The sequence below is a fragment of the Chiloscyllium plagiosum genome, chromosome 4 (assembly GCF_004010195.1).
Source record: "Chiloscyllium plagiosum isolate BGI_BamShark_2017 chromosome 4, ASM401019v2, whole genome shotgun sequence".
In the NCBI taxonomy this organism is placed as follows: domain Eukaryota; kingdom Metazoa; phylum Chordata; class Chondrichthyes; order Orectolobiformes; family Hemiscylliidae; genus Chiloscyllium; species Chiloscyllium plagiosum.
In genome coordinates this window covers 67961321-67983549 of record NC_057713.1, presented here as the reverse complement: position 1 = coordinate 67983549, position 22229 = coordinate 67961321, and the positions used below count along the sequence as shown (strand labels likewise).

General features: G+C 42.3%; 1 protein-coding gene across 6 annotated transcripts in view; it reads right to left on the bottom strand.

Annotated features, from left to right (window-relative positions):
* Positions 1-22229, bottom strand: part of xkr4 (XK related 4) — a 518298-nt gene that overhangs the window by 65940 nt on the left and 430129 nt on the right. The window contains exon 3 of one of the 6 annotated variants that reach the window (XM_043688367.1): positions 18941-18993. The exons of the other annotated variants lie outside the window; for them this stretch is intronic. Within the exon in view, the coding sequence (XP_043544302.1) occupies positions 18953-18993 (41 nt within the window). The 3' untranslated portion in view covers positions 18941-18952. Of the gene's footprint in view, positions 1-18940; positions 18994-22229 lie in introns of those variants that run through there. 6 annotated transcript variants of the gene reach the window in all.

The following is a 22229-nucleotide window of genomic DNA, read 5'->3' as shown; positions in this document are numbered from 1 at the left end:
GGCTAATGGTAAGAATTTTGGTAGTGTAGATGAACAGAGTGATCTCGGTGTCCATGTACATAGATCCCTGAAAGTTGCCATAGCGTTGTTAAGAACGTATATGGGATGTTAGCTTTTATTGGTAGAGGGATTGAGTTTCAGAACCATGAGATCATGCTGCAGCTGGACAAAACTCTGGTGCGGCCACACTTAAAGTATTGCATATAGTTCATGTCACCGCATTATAGGAAGGATGTGGAAGATTTGGAAAAGGTTCAGAGGAGATTTACTAGGATGCTGCCTGGTATAGAGGGAAGGTCTTACAAGGAATGAGGCTGTTTTCATTGGAGAAAAGATGATTGAGAGGTGTCTTAATTGAAACATATAAGATAATCAGAGGGTTAAGATAGGGTGGACAGTGAGAGCCTTTTTCCTAGGATGGCAATGGCTAGCATAAGGGAAAATTGTTTTAATTTGAGGGGTGATAGATACAGGACAGATGTCAGAGGTAGTTTCTTTATTCCGAGAGTAGTAGTAAACTCACCAACTTTAAGGGCATTTAAATGGTCATTGGATAGTTATATGGATAAAAATGGAATAGTGTAGGTTAGATGTGCTTCAGATTGGTTTCACAGGTTGGTGCATCATCAAGAGCCGAAAGACCTGTACTGTGCTGTAATGTTCTATGTTCTATGTGGACTGCACTTCATCAGCAGAGTTAAGAATGGAGCACATAACTAAGCATATCACAGAACTGCGTGAGTAGCCAAGGAAGGCTGAGGTAACTAATGCCATTGAAAATCAGAAGACTATGGAAGGTCAGGGCCATGCTGAGCCCCAGGTTGATGACATGTCTCACTTGACAGTAAGTTAACTGCTGCAGATGGAGAGCTCATATCTGGCTTAGCCTTCAGGGACTATGCGTACCATTCTCATTCCATCCAAAAACAAAGAACAAAGAAAATTACAGCACTGGGACAGGCCCTTCAGTCCTCCAAGCCTGCGCTGATTCTAATCCTCTATCTAAACCTGTTGCCTATTTTTTAGGGATCTGTATCCATCTACCCTGCCCATTCATATATCTGTCTAGATACATCTTAAATGACACTATTGTGCCTGCCTCTATCACCTCCGCTGGCAAAGCATACCAGCCACCTGCTGCTTAAAGAACTTTCCACATATATCTCCCTTAAATGTTTCCTCTCTCACCTTGAAATTGTGACCCCTAGTAACTGAGACCCTAGTCTGGGGAAAAAGCTTCTTGCTATCCACCCTGTCTATACCTCCCATGTTTTTGTAGACTTCAATAAGGTTCCCCCCCTCAACCTCCATCTTTCTCATGAAAATAATCCTAATCTACTCAACCTTTTGTCATAGCTAGCACCCTTCCTTTGAGAAACATCCTGGTGAACCTCCTCCACACCATCTCCAAAGCATCCACATCCTTTTGGTAATGTGGTGACTAGAAGTGTATGCTGTATGCCAAATGTGGTTGAACCAAAGTCCCTTACAACTGTAATATGACTTGCCAAGTCTTGTACTCAATAAAGGAAAGCATGCTGCATGCCTTCTTGACCACTCTATCGACCTGTGTTGCCATCTTTAGGGTACAATAGATCTGAACACCCAAATCTCTCTCTGTTTATCAGTTCTCCTCAGGGCTTTTCATGTACCATATAGTTTGTGCTTGAATTGGATCTTCCAAATGTTCCAAACCTCACATTTGACTGGATTGAATTCCATCTGCCAATTCCTTGCCCAACTCTTAATCCTTCTATATTATGCTCTCTGACAGTTCCCTTCACTGTCTGCTACTCCACCAATCTTATTGGCATCTGCAAACTTGGTAGTCAGACCACCCATACCTTCCTCCAGATCATTTATGTATATCACAAACAACAGTGGTCTGAACATGGATCCCTATGGTCACAGTTCTCCATTTTGAGACTCTCTGTCTCTTGCTGCCCAGCCAGAGTACATCCTGGGGTCCAGGCGACTTCACTTTCTCCATCAGCCGACCATGGGGTACCCTATCAAACGCCTTACTAATGTCCATGTAAACGATGTCTACAGCCCTACCCTCATCAATCAACTTTGTCACTTGCTCAGAAAATTCTATCTGAGAAAATGTAAGACATGACTTTCCCTGCACAAAACCGTGTTGCCATATTGATTGAATGTGGCATTCTCATTCTCCCGACACTGAAAGTTTGGCAATTGAAATGGAGATTGAGATCCAACAGCCCTCAACATCAGTGGATGTTGGATATGTATGCTTTCCTACATACCACTGCCTTGTCCATGGAAGGATTCCCATTGGCAGGGCTGAAAACGTGTTGCTGGAAAAGCGCAGCAGGTCAGGCAGCATCCAAGGAACAGGAGAATTGACGTTTCGGGCATAAGCCCTTCTTCAGGAATGAGGAAAGTGTGTCCAGCAGGCTAAGATTTTTGCATTTTTGCATTTTTCAAGCATTTTTCTTATTTCATTGCAAAGGAAGAACAAAGAAGAGTACACCATAGGAACACATACTTTGATCCACTATCATCCACACATGATAGCTTTTGAAACTAAAAATCTTTTGACTCCAAGTGGTCCATATCCTTCTATTCCCTGCCTATTCATAAATCTGTCAAAATGCCTCTTAGACATTGCAATTGTATCTGCCTCTAATAACTCCTGACAGCGCATTCCAGGTGCTTGCCACCCTCTGTATAAAAAGCCTGCCTCTCACATCATCTTTACCTTACCCACTTTTACTTATTTTCCCGAGTAATTGAGGTTTCTACCCTGGGGAAAATACTCTAACAATCTATTCTATCCATGCCTCTCATAATTTTGTAAACTTCTATCAGGTTGCCCCTCATTATTTGACGTTCAAGTGAAAACAAACCAAGTTTGTCCAAACTCTTGTCAGGAATCTCCCATCCACAGCCTTGTACCTCATAGTTCTGCAACTGCGCACTGCCCAGTTCTACCTCTTCCCCAAAATGCACAAACCTGACTGCCCAGTCTACTATTGTCTCCACCTGTTCCTGCCCCACCAAATGTATCTCCTCATATCTCAACACCATGCTGTCACCCTTAGTCTAGGAACTCCCCAGATGTATTTGGGACACCACAAACGCCCTCCACCTCCTCCATGATTTTTGTTTCCCTGGCTCCCAACACCTCATCTTCATCATGGACATCCAGTCCCTATACATATCCATTCACCATGGCAAAGGCCTCCAAGGTCTCCATTTCTTCCTCTCGCACCAACCCAACCAGAACCACTCTACCGACACACCAATTCAATTGGCGGAACTGGTCCTTACCCTCAAAAAATTCTCCTTCGAATCCTCCTACTTCCTTCAGACCAAAGAGGTAGCCATGGCACCCACATGGGCCCCAGCTATGCCTGCCTCTTCATAGGATACATGGAACAGTCCATCTTCTGCAGTTACACTGGCACCATCCCCACCACTTCCTCTGCTACATTCATGACTGTATCAGTGCCACCTCGTGCTCCCACGAGGAGGTTAAACAGTTCATCAACTTCACTAACACCTTCGACCATGACCTGAAGTTCACTGGACCATCCGGTACCCCTTCCTGGATCTCTCCGTCTCCATCTCTGGTGACAGCCTCAACACTGACATCCATTTAAAACCCACCACCTCCCACAGCTACCTGGACTACACCTCCTCCCACACCCGCTCCTGTAAAAACATGATACCTTACCCCTAACTCCTCTGCCTCTGCTGTATCTACACCCAGAAAGAGCAATTCCACTCCAGGATATCCCAGATGGCCTCCTATTTCAATGACCACAATTTCCCCTCCCACATGGTGAATAATGCCCTCCGGGGCATCTCCTCACACCTGTGCCCTTGAAAGCCACCCCTCCAACAGCAACAAGGATCGAACCCACCTGGTCCTCACCTTCCACCCCACCAATCTCCAGACACAGCATATTATCCTCTGTCATTTCCACCACCTACAATCAGACCCCATCACCAGAGACATATTTCCCTCCCCACCCCTATCTGCATTCACTCTGTTATTCTCTTCTTAGGACCACTCTCCCCCCTCGCCCCACCAACCCACCCTCCACACCTAGCAACCTTCCCTTGCCACTGCAAGAGGTATAAAACGTGCATCCACACCATCCCCCAACCTCCATCCAAGGCCCCAAAGGACCTTTCACATCTGGCAGAGATTTTCCTGCATGTATACCCACCTCACCTGATTAGATTAGATTACCTACAGTGTGGAAACAGACCCTTCGGCTCAACAAGTCCACACCGACCCTCTGAAGAATAACCCACCCAGACCCAGTTCCCTCTGACTAATGCACCTAACACTACGGGCAATTTAGCATGGCCAACTCAGCTGACCTGCACATCTTTGGACTGTGGGAGGAAACCGGAGCACCTGGAGGAAACCCACGCAGACACGGGGAGAACGTGCAAACTCCACACAGACAGTTTCCTGAGACTGGAATTGAACCTGGGACCCTGGTGCTGTGAGGCAGCAGTGCTAACCACTGAGCCACCATGCCGCCCCGCTACTGTGTCCATTGCTCTTGATGTAGTCTCCTCTACATTGGGGAGACAAAACACCAACTCGTAGGGCTTTTCAGGGAACATCTCTGAGGCACTTGCGCCAAAAAACACTACTACCTGTGGCCGACTATTTCAACTCCTCCTCCCACTCCACCCAGGACATACAATTCTGGGCCTCTGCCACCCGACGACTGGGGAAGAATGTCTCATCTTCCACCTTGGGATCTTTTAACCACATGGCATCAACATTGACTTCACTAGTTTCCAAATCTCCCCTCCCCCCACCTCATTCCAGATCCAACCCTCGAACTCGACACCGCCCTCTTTACCTGTCCTATCTGTCCATCTTTCTTTCCATCTATCCCCTCCATCCTCCTTACCGACCTATCACAATCACGCCCCACCTGCATTTACCTATTGTCTTCCCATCTACCTTCGTTGAGCCCCACCCCACCCTCCTTTTTATCCCTCAGCCTTCTTCCCCTCCACATTCCTGATGAAAGGCTAATGCCTGAAATGGCGACCCTCTTATTCCTTGGATGCTGCCTAACCTGCTGTGCTTTTCCACCACCACACTTTTTGACTGTGACTCTCCAGCATCCGCAGTTCCCACTTTTTCCCAATCTCTCCTTATAGCTACTATCCTCCAAACCAGGCAACATCCTGGTAACCCATTTCTGTACCCTCTCCAAAGCCTTCATATTGTTCAGGGGGTAATGTGGCAATCAGAACTGTAAACAATATTTTAAATGTGGCCTAACTAAAGTTCTATGCAGCTGCAATATTGTTTGATGATTTTTACACTCTATACCCTGACCGATGAAGGCAAGCATGTCATATATCTTCTTGACCACTTTGTTCACTGGTGTTCTCACCTACAGGGAAATGTGGACCTGTATGCCCGGATACTTCTGTGTGTTGAATTTACTAAATTATCTGATGTTTATTGTATACTTCCCTTCTGCATTAGATCTCTCAAAATATATCACCTTGCATTTGTCTGAATTAAACTCCACCTGCCATGTCTCTGCCCATATCACCAACCTATTTATATTCTGCAGTATCCTCTGAAAATCCTCCCTCCAATCCACACCTCCCCCTTCTGGCTGTGTTTGGTCTGCTCGTCGTGGTTTGTTCTTGAGGAATCTGCGCACTGTATTATTTGAGTATTCTGGATGCATTCCTATATGTCACAGTCGAAAGAAAGGACAACGGAGAACTACAAACCTGCGTATACAGAAAACCGACAAACACTGACCAAATACTTAACTACACCAGTAACCATCCCAACACACACAAAAGAAGCTGTATCAGAACACTATTCCAATGAGCCACCACACACTGCAGCACAGACGAACTTCAGAAAACAGAGAACCACCTATACAACGTATTCAAGAAGAATGTATACTCAAATAATATGGTGCGCAGATTCCTCAAGAACAAACCACGATGAGCAGACCAAACACAGCCAGAAACCCTAACCACCTTACCATACATCAAAGAAGTTTCAGAAATGACAGCCAGACTACTAAGACCCCTCGGAATCCTATTAGCACAAAACCCACCAACATGCTCAAACAAAAACTAGCAAACTTAAAAGACCCAGTACAACCCATGGACAAAACCAATGTCATCTACAAAGTTCCATGCAAGGACTGCCACAAACACTACGTAGGACAAACAGGAAGAAAGTTAGCCACCAGGATACACGAACACCAGCTAGCCACAAAAAGACATGACCCTCTCTCCCTCGTAGCCCTACACATGGATGAAATAAAACGCCATTTCGATTGGGACAACACATCTATCCTGGGACAGGCTAAGCAAAGACGTGCCAGAGAATTCCTAGAGGCCTGGCACTCCAACCACAACGCCATAAACAAACGCATAGATCTAGATGCCATCTATCAACCTCTCAGAAAATGAACAGGAAATGACATCATCACAAACCCCAGGAACCCCATCCAGGAGAAAGATATAAATAGAAAGCAGGAGACAACAGCTTCGCTTCACTTGGAGGTCACCACTGATGATGTTAGCTATCCAGGTAATGAAACATCTGGATATCAAACCTACAGCTCAGTGAGCAAACCTACACCCTAAATGGTCCCAGCACTGATTCCTTTCGAACACCACTGGTCATAGATCTCCAGTCTGAAAAATACCTTTCCACCGCAACTCTCTGTCTTCTAATGATGAAGCTAGTTCTGCATCCATCAGCCTGCTATGAGGGACCTTGTCAAAGGTTGTGTTAATGTGCATATGGACAATTTCTACTGCCCTAACCTCATCAATCATTTTTGTCACTTCTTCAAAACCTCAATCAAGTTTGTGAGACAGAACCTTCCCATACCTAGTTTGCTGTCTATTAATAATAAGTGTGGGGGGGTATAATAGTTTTGGCAAGAGACATGTCCTCTGTATGTTCACCGTTAAACTCTCTCAGAGTCCGCTTGTCCTAATTTTCAATGCAACAAAAAAACAATGGGACTGCATGAACTAATGTAAGCAGCACGTGATAGTTGGATATGTTTTCTGTCATTGAGAATTATATAGAAATGTGTCCAGGATTCATCCTATCTGCTGAAAAGGAGGTCTAGGCTGTTTTCAAGAGTGGAATTAATGCCATTTCTAAAATTCATTCATGAGATGAGGGCATTACTGGCTAAGCCAACATTTGTTACGTTTTCTTAAGTGAAGAGTCAACCCCATGGCTGTGGCTCTGGACTCACATGTAGGCCAGACCAGGTAAGGATGGCAGTTTTCTTCCCTAAAGGATAGTAGTAAACCAGATGGGTTTTGTTCGACAATCAACAATGATTATTATTAGACTCTTAGTTCCAGATCTTTATGGAATTCAAATTCCACTATCTACCCTGGCAGGATTCAAACCAGGGTCCTCAGAATATTTCCTGGGTCTCTGGATTAAGAGTCCAGTGACAGTATCACTGTGCTATTGCTTCCCGAATTATAGTGCTTTGTCAAATGAGACTCATGAAACACGATCTGTGGCTTGCAATGACTTTCCTCACAAGATCTTTTTCTTCACCTCATTAATTATGCAATTGGACACTTTGGTGCCCTGCTCATGTAATCGTGTGGCAGGAGATTCAGAAGTGGTCACTACTACCAATACTGTTTGTACTGTTGGCACCATATTTACAGTCCAACTGCACACCAGTTCTGATGCTATAAGCCAGGAACTTACACTGTTGTGCTCAAACATTATCTCCACCAGCTCAGAGACCTATATTGGTTCTCTCTCAGGCACACATTTGGCTGGGCACATCACTAGCACATCTCCTCAACTGTTTTAGGAAGACATTCTCAACCAAGCTGGCACTCAGACGATTGCAGAGACCCGGCACCTGCTTGGTGTCAGGCAAAGGGCAACCACATGGTCTTAATCATGAATGATTTTGTTGAAATGCACAAATAGGTGCAGGAGCAGCAGACAGGTTTGAAGGCTAAAGGAGCCCACCAACATTTTCAGGATGACTTTGGTCTACATGTGGCTCTCTATAAAAATGCACTGCATTACTCTAATCATAGGTGTTCAGTTTCAATGTCAGGGTGAGAGGTGTATGAGGGACCTTGATCTCACAGCAGATGCCCCTTCCAGGAGGAGGTACCACACACAAGAACCACAGATGATTCTTCTCAGTGCACTGCAGAGGTTCCCTACCACCTGCTACTGCCTGTGATTGCAATTACTGCAGAGATCTAGCTGAGAAGGGTGAGTCTGCATCTGGACAGGAAACTCTGAATCAGTCTAGGCCCTGTAGGCCAAAATATCTCTGGGTTGACTTCCCAAGTTTCCAGGTTTACAGGGTCAAATATAGAACAGTCTCCCTCCACTCCAGTTGCTGCAGTTGGGACTGCATTTAGATTTAGTGAGAGGAAAAAGAAGGCAAAAACATTAGGGGGTGTCACAAGTGATGCATAATTGAAAATAACATCGTACTTTTATAAGTGTACCTCCACTTCCAGGCTTAAGCTGTTTACTCTCGTATCTTTTTCACTGCCAGACCTATTGAGTTCCACCTTTGTCAGAGATGAACAGCCTCTTTAGACAGCCTAAAGATGAGAAAATGCTGTATTCGCCAAGCATTGCTCATCTTTCACAAGCAACATCTTCTTGATTGTAGATAGCATCAGAAATCATGAATCCTAGAACCATGATATTTAGGATATCAGCTAAGGCATTGTACATCAATATGGGCAACACTGAGGCTACATATAATGTGCAAGCAATGTGCTAGGGCGTGGCCAGCACATGTCAATCGACACCAGTGAGATCATGGAATCTTGTGATAATTCTACACATCTCTGGAGTAAAAGGTTCACTGCTATTCAAGGCTGGATAATGTGTAATGGGCCGTTCACAGGTTCACTGTCCCTCACAGCACAGTGATCTGATGAGAAAAGTTGCACAACGCTCCGCCTCTTGCAGGTTCAATGTTGTCCTGCAGGTTTCTCAAGAATTTCCTGGCTAGTTAGCGGTCTACACTCAATCTGAAATATGTGCTACTGATGGTCAAAAGGAAATTTCTTGAGATTCCTCTCAGTCTTTTGGGTATCATGCACAACACTTGGAGAGAAAATCTGTGGATCATTGGGATGCCTTACAGGGCAGATGGAACCTATACAAGATGTAGGGGTTGTACCGAAACTTGGAGTGGCACCAATATTCTGGCTGTAAGGTTTGCTAGTGCCACTTGGGATGGCTTAAACTAGCATAACAGAGGTGTGGGAACCAGAGCAGTAGGTCAGCAAGTAAAATGACTAAGAAGGAGTGCGACTAAAGCCAGTAAAACTAAGAGGAAAAACAGACCTAATAGAAGTTTACAAAATTATGAGAAGTATGGATAGAATGGATAACCAGAGTCTTTTTCACAGGGTAGAAATATCGATTACTAGGTTACATAGTTTTAAGATAAAAATGGGTAAATTTGAAGGAGGTGTGAAAGGTAAGTTTTTCATAGAGAGGGTAATAAGTGCCTGGACTGCGCTGCCAGAAGAGGTGATGGAATCAGACATAATGGCAATGTTTAAATGGCATCTTGATATTTATATAACTTGGCGGGGGATAGAAGGAAGCAGACTGTGTAGAGGCAAAAGGATATTAGTTTAGTGATAGTGCAGGCTTGGTGGGCTAAAGGGCCTGTTCTCTATTGTACTGTTCTTCTTTAAGAAACAGAGTTAACATTTCACATCCAATGATTCTTCTTTAGAAGTCAGATAATGATTCATTTGATTGTAGTCTCAAATTCCTAATGCCAATCCCTGATAACTTTCCACCCCTTTGTCCAATAAGAACCTATACATGTCCACCCTAAAAATATTCAAGGTCACTACTTCTACAACTTTTTCAGAAATAGTTCAAAAGACTTTTAACCCTCTGAGAAAAAAAATGCCTAATCTCATTCTAGATGAGTTACCCCTGACCTGCAATCGAATATGCAGTATGCTTGCTGCATTGATTGCTGGAACATGCTTCAGGTTACATTGACATAACCTGATGTCATATTTCTACTCCCTTAACTATTCAGAGCTCCCCATTTTGACAAATTACTGAGTTCTCCTTCACACCAAAAAAGCAATGCAAGACACAGATGCTGCCAGCCTCCAATAATGATAGAGTGAATAAACACTGTGAACAACCATAAAATGCCATGACCACATAATTTCAAGATCAGAAGTGTTTATGAGCTGAGGTGGTGTGTGAATTGGTCTGGGAGTAGGAATAATTATGTGGTGAGGCTATTGGTTTGACTATGCTGACTTGGATCGATGAAAGGTCGAGGAGGATTGTATCCATGGAACATTGTGGTGAAGACAGAGATGGATGATGTTTGCAACAAGTAATCAGCAAGCTGCCGCTGACAGATTCTTACTCTGACTTACATGTTGGGAAGTTGCTCCATTGAGTGGCACATTTGAGTTGGATGGATAATTTGATGCAATTGAATTAGTCTAATGTAGTCACCACTCAATAATGAGGATCTGAAGTTGCCTTTAAATCTGAAGCAGAAAATCACAAAATATTTTCTTGACATAGAAAACCTTTTTTTTCATTCTAACCATAGTTTCCCAATTTCCTTACTATTTCCATACCATACCAGGAAAGGGGAAATTCTGTCGAAATGTTGTGCCAGCAGAACCAGCAAAAATTAAACTTCATTTGTTCTCCAAAAGAGGATATCCTAAAGAGGATGTTGTCTGCGATGGAAAGTCTCAGTTATGAAGAAAAATTGGATAGGCTGCCTTTGTTTTCCTGAGAGCAGAAGAGGCTGACAGGAGAACTGATTGAGGGATATAAAATTATGAGAGGCATGAACAGATAGAACTCAAGAATCTTTTCCCATGGGAGACATGTCTAAAACCACACATAATAAATTTAAACTGAGGAGCAAGTGCTTAGGAGGAAATCAGAGAAAATGTTTCAAAGGGTGGTAGAAGCATGGAACATGCAGCCTGAGAGGGTCAGGAAGGCAGTTATTCTCACAATATTTAATAAGCATCTGGATAAGCACTTAAAAGACGAGGGCACAGTACGCTATGGACCAAGTGCAGGTAAATGGGTAGTTTAGTTTGGTATTCATTGGTCGACATAATCATGGTTTCTATGTTGTATGATTTTTAACTCTTAATGACTCCACTCAAGACAGACAGCATTCTAACCACAATCTGGGGACTGCAATTATATTTTATAAGTCTGAACTGAATTTTATTCATCCAAGTATCTTCTGTCCTTATCAGCATTTAATTCCCAAACATGCTTGGTTTGTAGCTTCATTCTTTTACCAAAATTAACTACAACAGTATTTTCTAATAAGCTAACCATTTAAGATTAAAGATTTCCTGCTGGTCATGGTTATTGTTAGTTTGAGCCACTGGCAAATTTAAAAATAAAATGGGGCCAGATACATGTGCGACGGATGCTTAGATCGTGGACCACCTGAGGAAATGCTTTGTATGTAATCGAGACAGGGATGAGATAGATGGAGAAATGAGAAATAAAAACTGTAAATGCTAGAGAAACTCAACAGGTCTGGCAGCATCTGTGGAAAGAAGAAACAATGTTAAAGTTTCAAGTCCAATACAACTTGTCTTCAGAATGGAGAAATGAGATGTATGTTCTCAGCTGTTGAAATGCTAAAAGCTCATCCTGAATAAAATTAAGTTTATTCACTAATAATAAGAAAAGGATGAGAAAGAAACAAGAAGAGATATTCAGAATAAAAATGCTTTCATGCTTTATCTCATATACCAATAGCTCAAGAATTATTATAATAATTCACGGTATTAGCTAAAGTTAGCCTTTCCTGTTTAAATATTTTATAATTATACTGCTCAGAGATGTTATAACACAGGTCTGGAGTAGGTAGGACTTGAAGGCAGGCCTGCTGGCTTAGAGATAGAGACAGAACCACTACACCATCTGCGTCCCTAAAGGTCAGCAACTTCACTGGAATAGCATACAGTCAGTATTGCGCCACAGTGTTGATCTGAGCAATCTAACGATTTGTTCAAATTTCTGGAGTTTGGCTTGAATTCCTAACCTTCTGGACTCTAAGGTGAGAGTCCTATGCACTGAGCCATTATTCGAACAAGTCTTATCTGTTTATTTTCCATGATAATATGACTTACAATTTGTTGTAAATTTATGATGTTAATGGCACAGTGCCCTCTACAGGACAATGAAGGTCTGAGTAAACAAGGGAAGAAACTAATTAAATTGAAGGATTATGAAAGGAACAGTGCAAGGTGTGAACAAGAAAATATCAGGTAGAATGGTGAAATTCAATGTCAGATCAGATACAGAAAGGGAAACTAAGACAGGAAGATAAATAAAAACAAGAAGAGCTGCAGATGCTGTTCTGAGGAAGGGTTGCGCAACTGGAACCGTTAATTCCACAGATGCTGCTAGACCTACTGAGCTTTTCCTGCAATTTCTACTTTTGACAATGAAAGAGAGAAGTGAAAAGATATACAGAACAAAAAAATTGGGAAAACAAAATTACGTTTACATTTTAGAAGTTTCAAATTATTGAAACTTGAAGCAATGTGACTGCATATTTATAATAATTAATATTAAATGTCAGAAATACTAACTGGCAGTAATTGATGCTAACACATTCTTAAAAGGATATTCTCACTTGAAGTTCCAAGTTGAAATGCCCTGTGACGAGTTCTTTTTGTTTTATTATGCTAAAACTGGAAATTTATGTTACTCAATGTTTTTAAATTGAGAACCAGAAAATGAAGACATTAGTTTCATGAAATGAATGGTGGAGCAATGCAAGTCCAATAACATCTCATTTTCTGCATTTCTGCATTTATTTGCATATCTGTAGTCATTTGAAGTTGCTGTTGTATTTGTACTTAAATAACGATCGGTAGCATTAACCCTGCCAATAGTTGTGGCAACAAATTTTGAGTCATTCACAACATCCAAGCACTGTTCATCAAAGGCTTTGTTGTTCTTGCAGCTTTTGTGATTGGCAACCCACATGATGAATAGAGGATGGATGTTATAGTAAGTCCATAAAATCATAAGAAATAGAAACTCGAGTAAGCCATTCAACCCCTTGAACCGCCTCATATCCACATTCCTGCATTTTCATCATAATCCTTAATTTCCCTACTGACCAAGGATCTCTCTATCTCAGTCTTAAAATACACAAAACTTCTGCACCAATAGCTTTCTATGGCAAAGAGTTACAAAGTCTCACAATTCTCTGACAGAAGAAATTTTCCCTCATCTCAGCCTTAAATTGATACCCGATTATTCTGAGATTTACCCCCTGGTCTTAGAATTTTCCATGAGGGACACATTCAGCATTTGCCCTGTCAAGCCCCTTAAGAATCCTATATGATCCAATGAGATCATCTTTCACTCTTCTTAACTCCAGAGGGTAGAGTCCCAACATGTTTGGCCTTTGGTCACAGGACAATCTCTCCATTGAATATGCTGGTGAATGTTATTTTTCAGGATAGCAAAACAGTGGCCTAGAAAAGAAACACTAATATAAGCCTTTCCCATGAGTGCTTGTATGGTGCTTCATGATCCCATGATGATCTTTACACCTTTCTGTTCACTCCTGAATTAGTCTATGTGAAAGGATAATTCCAAATACATGCAAAATAAAAACATTTATAACAGTCACATCACTAATCATGCTCCCAAAATATATTCCTAATATTTATTCAGAGGTAATTTGCAGAACAAAGAACAAAGAAACTATATGATGCCTTTCTAAATGACAACATTTGACCTCTTGTGGTCTGTATCCCTTTATTCCCTGACTATTCATATATTGGTCAAGATGCCTCTTTGACATTGCTATCATACTTACGTCCACCACTTCCTCTGGCAGCACATTCCAGGCACTTACTTCCCTCTGAATAAAAGACTTGCCTCTCACGTCTCATTTAAACCTCTCCCCTTTTACCTTAAACTTCTATTCCCTTATAATTGACATTTTATCATGGGAAAAAGACTCCACTTGTCCATTCTATCCATGCCTCTCATAATTTTGTAAATTTCTATCAGATCACTTCCTTATCCTTTTTCATTCAAGTAAAAACAAATCAAGTTTGTCCAATCTCTTCTCATAGCTACAATCCTCCAATCCATCCTGGTAAACCATTTCTATATGGTCACCAAAACCTCCATATTCTTCTAGTATTGTGGCAACCAGAACTATACTGTATTCCAAATATGGCCAAACTTAAGTTCTATACAGCTGCAATATGATTTGTCAATTTTTATACTCTATACCCTGACATCCAATATGTCATCTTGATTACCTTCTCCATTTGTTATTCTATTTTGAGGGAACAATGGGCCTGTACACCTAGATCTCTCTGTATATTGATACTATTAAGTGTTCTGCCATTCACTGTATATTTCCCTCCTGCATTAGATCTTTCAAAATGCATCACCTTGAATTTGTCTGGATTAAGTTCCATCTGCCAGTTCTCAGCCCAAGTTTCCAACCTATCTATATCCTGCTGTATCCTTTGGCTATCCTCCTTTTTACATGCAGCTCCCCCAAACTTTGTGCTGTCTGCAAACTTACTGATCAGGCCACCTACATTCTCCTCCAAATCATTTATGTATTACAAACAACTGGAGTCCCAGCATTGATCCATGTGGAACACCATGGTCACAGATTCTGGTCAGAAAAAACCCTTTCCACCACTACTTTCTTCTTCTATGACTAAGCCACTTCTGTATTCACCCTACCAGTTCAAAATGGATCTCATTTGACTTCATGATTTACATCAGCCTGCCATGAAGAATCTTGTCAAAGTCCTTGCTAAAATCTATGTAGACAATAACTACCACACTGCCTTAATTGATCATTTAAACAGCTTTCCAGTGTGGTGTGATTGAGTGAATGAATGAGTGGGTAAGTGACTGTGTGAATATGTAGTTGTGTAAGTAGGTAGGGTAGATAACAGAGTTGGGTAGAGTAGTTGAGGTAAGTGGGTTGGGTTTGTGATTCATGAGGTGCAGGTAAGAGCTTAGGTTGGGTGAGAAAACTGGGTAGGGTGAAAGCTGGTTAGGGTAACAGTTTAGAGGAACATCGTGCAATATGTGGGTAAGGTGGTAGATGGATAGGTAAGATTGCAGCTGGATGGATGGTGTTGGCAGGTTAGGTTGTGAGGGGATTGTGGGTTCAGCAGTTTGTATGGTGAGTCTGGTATAGGCAGTCAACAGACGAGGTGGGATAGTCAGGGGTCGGTGGGGGTGGTGGTGGGCGTGGTTAGTTAAAGGTTCAAGTTATATAGTTACCCAGGAGTTAGCTATAGGGTAGATTACTACAGGAATCTTCCTGACATGGGCTATGGTGAGATATGGAGAAAGTGAGGACTGCAGATGCTGGAGATCAGAGCTGAAAATGTGTTGCTGGCCCGAAACGTCGATTCTCCTGCTCCTTGGATGCTGCCTGACCTGCTGCGCTTTTCCAGCAACACATTTTCAGCTATGGTGAGATATGGACAAGAATTGGACAAGAAGCCCACTTAGATTATCTTGCCCATCTTTTACTCTTCAGAAGCCTCAATCACCCCAGTCATGTCTCGTAGTCCACAGCATTACAGGTAACAGCCTTCATTTAATTCGGTTCACTCCATATGATATCAAGAAATGGCTGGAGGCACTGGATACTACAATGACTCTGATAACATTCAGTAATAGTACTGAACACCTGTGTTCCAGAACTTGCCACTTCCCAGTCTACCTGACAATGTGGAAAATTGCTCAGGTGTGTCCTGTACACAAAGAGCAGGATAAATTCAGTTTACTCTTGATCATCAGGAAAATGACAAAAGGTTTCATCAACGGTATTATCAAGCAGCACCTCCTCAGCAATAACCTGCTTACTGGTGCCCAGTTTAGGCTACACCAGGGCCATTCAGCTCCTGACATAATTACAGTCTTGGTTACAACATGGATAAAAGAACTGAATTCCAAAGGTGAGGTGAGAGTGACATCAAATCCACATTTGACTGAGTGTGGCATCAAAGAACCCAAGCAAAACTGGAATCAATGTGTATTACGAGCAAACTCTTTGCTAGTTGGAGTCATATGTGGCACATAGGAAGATAGTTGTGGTTATTGGAGGTCAGTCATCTCAGCTCCACAGCATCTCTGCAGTAGTTCCTTAGGGTAGTATCCTAGGCTAAACCATTTTCAACTGCTTCATCAATGATCTTCCCTCCTTCATAAGGTGAGAATGTTCGTCGATGATTTCACCATGTTCAGCACTATTTGTGACTCCTCAGATACTGAAGCAATCCATGTTCAATTTCATTAAGTTCTGGACAATATCCAGCCTTAGGCTGCCAGGTGGCAAGTACCATTTGTGCCACAGTAATGCCAGGCAATGACCATCACCAATAAAAAACAATCCAATCATCATCCCTAGACATTCAATGGTGTTATCACCACTTTGAAGATCCTTGGCATTACCATTGACAAGAAGCTCAGCTGGACTTGCGACACAAACACAGTGGCTGCAAGAGCAGGTCAGAGTCTAAAAATGCTACGGCCTGGAACTCACCTCCTGACTCTCCAAACCCTGTCTACCATCCACAAAGTAAATCAAGAATGTAATGAAATACTCTCCATTTGTCTGGGTGGTGCAGCTCCACCAAAACTCAAGAAAGTTGACACCATCCAGGACTAAACAACCCCTTGATTGGCACCACATCTAAAAGCTCACTCTACCATTGACAGTCGCAGCAGTGTGTACATTGTCTAAGATGTATTGCAGAAATTTGCCAAAAATCTTTAAACAGCACCTTCTAAACTCATGACTAATTCCATCTGGATGTACAATAGAAGCAGAAGAATCCCCTCCAAGCTACTTACTATCTTGACCAGGAAATATATCACCGGTTGTTCATTGTTGCTGGGCCAAAATCCTAGAATTTCTCCCTAAGGGTATTGTGGGTCATTCTGCAGCATCTGGATGGTAGCATTCAAGAAGGCAGCTCCACCTGAAGGTATCAGCACCTTCTCCAGGGTAATTAAGGATGGGCAATAAATGCTGCCCATGTCCCAAGAGTAAATAAAATAAAAAGCGGCATGGCAAAATTCTCACTTCAACACTTGAGTGTTGCCAATTAATTGAGATTAATGCATGTTAAGGTTCTTGTAGGTGACCCAGTTCACCTCATTAATATTCCAGACCTGTCATGGAAGCCAAGCACTTGAGCTTGCCACTTGTTCCAAATAACCTCCATGTTGCACGTCAGTGCACCAATAGGTCATACTCCATGCACTCTGTCTATACCCATCCCTTGTTCGTGGACATTGGCATTTGACATGTGTGAGCCTGTATGAATCCTCATGGCACATCTCACTTACAGGACGCATCTGCACTTTAATGCTGCGCCTCAGGCAGCACTAACTATCATTGCAATTCTACAGCAAGGACATTGCACTCAGGGACATATATCCAGCTCATGGACTGGATCAGGCTGCATCTCTGGGCTCTTTGCTGTCATAGTGCTCATTGACTCTGAGTTCTGACTTTGCGTACTCATCTCCACCTTGTATTGGCTAGTGTTTTTCATTTGCCATTTAGCACAGACGCAAAGCCAGCAAGCTTGTCATTTTTGTCAGCAAGCCTCAGTCAAGTCAAGGCTGATAGCCTTCCATCAGGGGTCTCCGCGCAGTAAGGATGCTTCTGATGCTAGTCCAATGGCAGAGTCTAGATCCTTTGCTCATAAAGGGTGAAGGGCCAAATGATGGCCATGACACTACTTGTCTTGATTGTTTCTGCCCAAAAGTGAGCTGATTTTTTTCTCCAGGAATGCGATACAGGCAGATATTATGGAATATAAAGTGTGGTGGCACAGCTATTACTAGGAGTGAAGGTGAGGAGGTTTCCAAATAAGTGATTAGGTGGCCCAAAAGTTATGCAAGGCTAGTGGTGATGAGGTTTGGGATGGAATAGGGTGAGTGGGGAGAATATTGCAGTCAAACCCCTTAAAATATATTAAGAAGCTAGTCTAGACTTTAATTTTTTCTTGTTTTCAAGGTTAGTGTAAGGTGTTATGTTCTGGCTGCAACTAGATTGGTTAAACTACCCCAGGCTAGAAAAAAATACACTTTATTCATACACTACATTAAAATACAGATAAAATAACATTAAAAGAAAAGAATTGGCTGAACTGTAACTCTTTCAAAATGCTTAGCAAAATTATGTATATATATTAACTGTTCCAATATAGTAACATCCCATAAACACATCCTTAACAAAGACAAATTCATTAAAATAGTTTTCTCATGTTCGATTCTAGCAGCAGGAAAGAGAACACTAGCTTTTAGCTGTAACATAGAGGGGAATAAAAGCTTTCACATTCAGCTTCAAGACTACAGCAACTGCGACTGAAGGCTAAAACAGAAAAGAATCCTGGTTATGTGGGAACATGACCTCACCCATTTCAGACTACTTCTATTTCTTTTTTAAATTCATTCACAGAATTAGGGCATGACTGACTATGCAGTATTTATTGCCCATCTCCAATTGCCCAGAGATCAGTTAAGAGTCAATTACATTGCTGTGGGTCTGGATTGATTTTCTTCCAACTTTACAAAAAGACCCAAGGGCTCACAATCTGTTATTTTATTGGCTTTGCAGCAGACTGCTTGGCACCTCCATCTCAACCTTTCTTCATTAGAAAAAGGACAAAGTACACCTTTTAAAGTTATAGTATTTTCACACCTCCCCCTTTAAAAAAATCATTATACAAAGATGGCTTGTTTTTAAAAAAACTTTTAGCCTTATGCTATTAGTACACTACAATACATATACATTAGTTAACACTAAGCATGCAAACACTTACTATTACAATCTATTTGAGTCCTTTATTTCCCTCCACCGAATGCCTCCATCTTCCTTCATCAAAGTTGCAATAACGTGTCAGCAACTATGTTGTCTCGTCCTGCCACATGTATAATTTTTAAATTGAATGGCTGCAATAATAAGCTCTATTCAAACAGTCTGGTATTTTTATCTTTATTTTTTTCCAAAAACTTTAGGGGCTTATGACCAGAATATACAATTATCTCAGACACATTACTGGTAATATGAATGTTGAAATGTTGCAATGCCAACACTAAGCTCAAGATCACCTTCTCAATCATGGAATATTTCTGTTGATGATTTTTCAATTTTCTGGAAAAATACTCAATAGATCTTTCCATCTTCTCATCATCCTCATGCAAGAGTATACCACCGATACTGACATTACTTGCATCGATAGTCACCTTGAATGTCTTTGTTTAATTAGGTGTGGATAACACTGGGGCAGTGGTCAACTCAGATTCCAGGCTGTCAAATACCTTCTGACAGTCTGCTATCCCCTGAAATTTTCGGCATTTCCTCAACAAATCAGTCAGTGGAGAACCACACAGCTAGAATTTGGTACGAACTTCTGATAAAAATCACTCAGTCCCAGGAATCATAGTATGTCCCTCTTCATTGATGGTATGAGAAACTCCTCAATAATATTTGTTTTTCACATCCCACAGAGCCATCTTTAGATGTCCAATGACATGGCTCAGGAACGTGACTTGGGTGGCTTTGATCAACTCACTCTTAGCAGGGCTTATCACCATACCCATCTCCTGAAGTCAATCGAACAATTCCAGTGGATGCTCCAAACATTCCTTCCGTGTAGGGCTAAAATTCACTAGATCATCCATATGCACTACAAAGTTGTGTAACCCCACAATGCCTTTATTGATTATTCTTTGAAATGTCACTCGTACATTTTTCAAACCAAATGAGCTGACTTTAAACTGGTAGAGTCATAGAGACATAAAGATGAACAGGACAGAAACAGACCCTTCAGTCCAACCCATCCATGCCGACCAGATATCCCAACCCAATCGAGTCCCACCTTCCAGCACCTGGCCCATATCCCTCCAAACCCTTCCTATTCATATACTCATCCAAATGCCTCTTAAATGTTGCAATTGTACCAGCCTCAACCACTTCCTCTGGCAGCTCATTCCATACACGTACCACCCTCTGTGTGAAAAGGTTGCCCCTTGGTCTCTTTTATATCTTTCCCCTCTCACCCTAAACCTATGCCTTCTAGTTCTGGACTCCCCCAGCCCAGGGAAATGACTATGTCTATTTAACCTATCCATGCCCCTCATAATTTTGTAAACCTCTATAAGGTCACCCCTCAGCCTCCAAAGCTCCAGGGAAAACAGCCCCAGCCTGTTAAGCCTCTCCCCATAGCTCAAATCCTGCAAACCTGGTAACATCCTTGTAAATCTTTTAGATTTAGATTACTTACAGTGTGGAAACAGGCCCTCCGGCCCAACATGTCCACACTGCCCCGCCGAAGCGCAACCCACCCATACCCCTACATCTACCCCTTACCTAACACTGCGGGCAATTTAGCATGGCCAATTCACCTGATCTGCACATGTTTTTGGACTGTAGGAGGAAACCGGAGCACCCAGAGGAAACCCACGCAGACACGGGGAGAATGTGCAAACTCCACATAGTCAGTCGCCTGAGGCGGGAATTGAACCCGGGTCTCTGGCGCTGTGAGGCAGTAGTGCTAACCACAGTGCCACCGTGCCGCCCACCCTTTTCTGAACCCTTTCAAGTTTCACAACATCTTTCCGATAGAAAGGAGACCAGAATTGGACACAATATTCCAACAGTGGCCAAACCAATGTCCTGTACAGCCACAACATGACCTCCCAACATCTGTACTCAATACTCTGACCGATAAAGGAAAGCATACCAAACACCTTCTTCACTATCCTATCTACCTGTGACTCCACTTTCAAGGAGCTATGAACCTGCATTCCAAGGTCTCTTTGTTCAGCAACACTCCCTAGGACCTTATCATTAAGTGTATAAGTCCTGCTAAGATTTGCTTTCCCAGAATGCCGCACCTCGCATTTATCTAAATTAAACTCCATCTGCCACTTCTCGGCCCATTGGCTCATCTGGTCCAGATCCTGTTGTAATCTGAGGTAACCCTCTTCACTGTCCACTACACCTCCAATTTTGGTGTCAGTGAGATCTAACCTTGCTAATCAGCCTCCCATGGGGAACCTTATTAAACGCCTTACTGAAGTCCATATAGGTCACATCTACCACTTTGCCCTCATCAATTCTCTTTGTTACTTCTCAAAAAACGCAATCACGTTTGTGAGACATGATTTCCCATGCACAAAGCCATGTTAACGATCCCTAATCAGTCCTTGCCATTCCAAATACATGTACATCCTGTCCCTCAGCATTCCCTCCAACAATTTGCCCACCACTGAGGTCAGGCTCACCGGTCTATAGTTCCCTGGCTTGTCCTTAGCACCCTTCTTAAACAGTGGCACCATGTTATCCAACCTCCAGTCTTCCGGCACCTCACCTGTGACTATCAATGATACAAATATCTCAGCAAGAGGCTCAGCAATCACTTCTCTAGCTTCCCACAGAGTTCTCGGGTACACCTGATCAGGTCCTGGGGATTTATCCACCTTTAACCATTTCAAGACATCCAGAACTTCCTCCTCTGTAATCTGGACATTTTGCAAGGTGTCACCATCTATTTCCCTACAGTCTATATCATCCATATCCTTTTCCACAGTAAATATTGATGCAAAATACTCATTTTGTATCTCCCCCATTTTCTGTGGCTCCACACAAAGGCGTCTTTGCTGATCTTTGAGGGGCCCTATTCTCTCCCGAGTTACCCTTTTGTCCTTAATATATTTGTAAAAACTCTTTGTATTCTCCTTAATTCTATTTGCTAAAGCTATCTCATGTCCCCTTTTTCCAGTCATCTTTTGACCAAATGTCAGCTTCTTTTGGCAGATGTTGCTCTGCATACTCAGACATCTGCTGCAATCTCACCAGCTCAGTGACCAAGGCAGCAGGTATACAAGGCTGAATGATGGTTCTAGGTTTTCACAATACAATTGGGTTACCTTACCCATTGACCAGTGGGCTTGGGGCACGGAGACTTCGAGCAGCACAGAAAGGAGCCACCAATGTAATTTTTGAATTTATATTTTTGTTCACAAAAAAGAAGTCTAAGTTGTAAATAACACATTTATTGAAGTACTGTGTTAGTGTATTGTTCCACCCGTTTGTATACTTGGTCACAACATACTAATCCCAAGATTGTTCTTATTCTTCAATCACAAATGC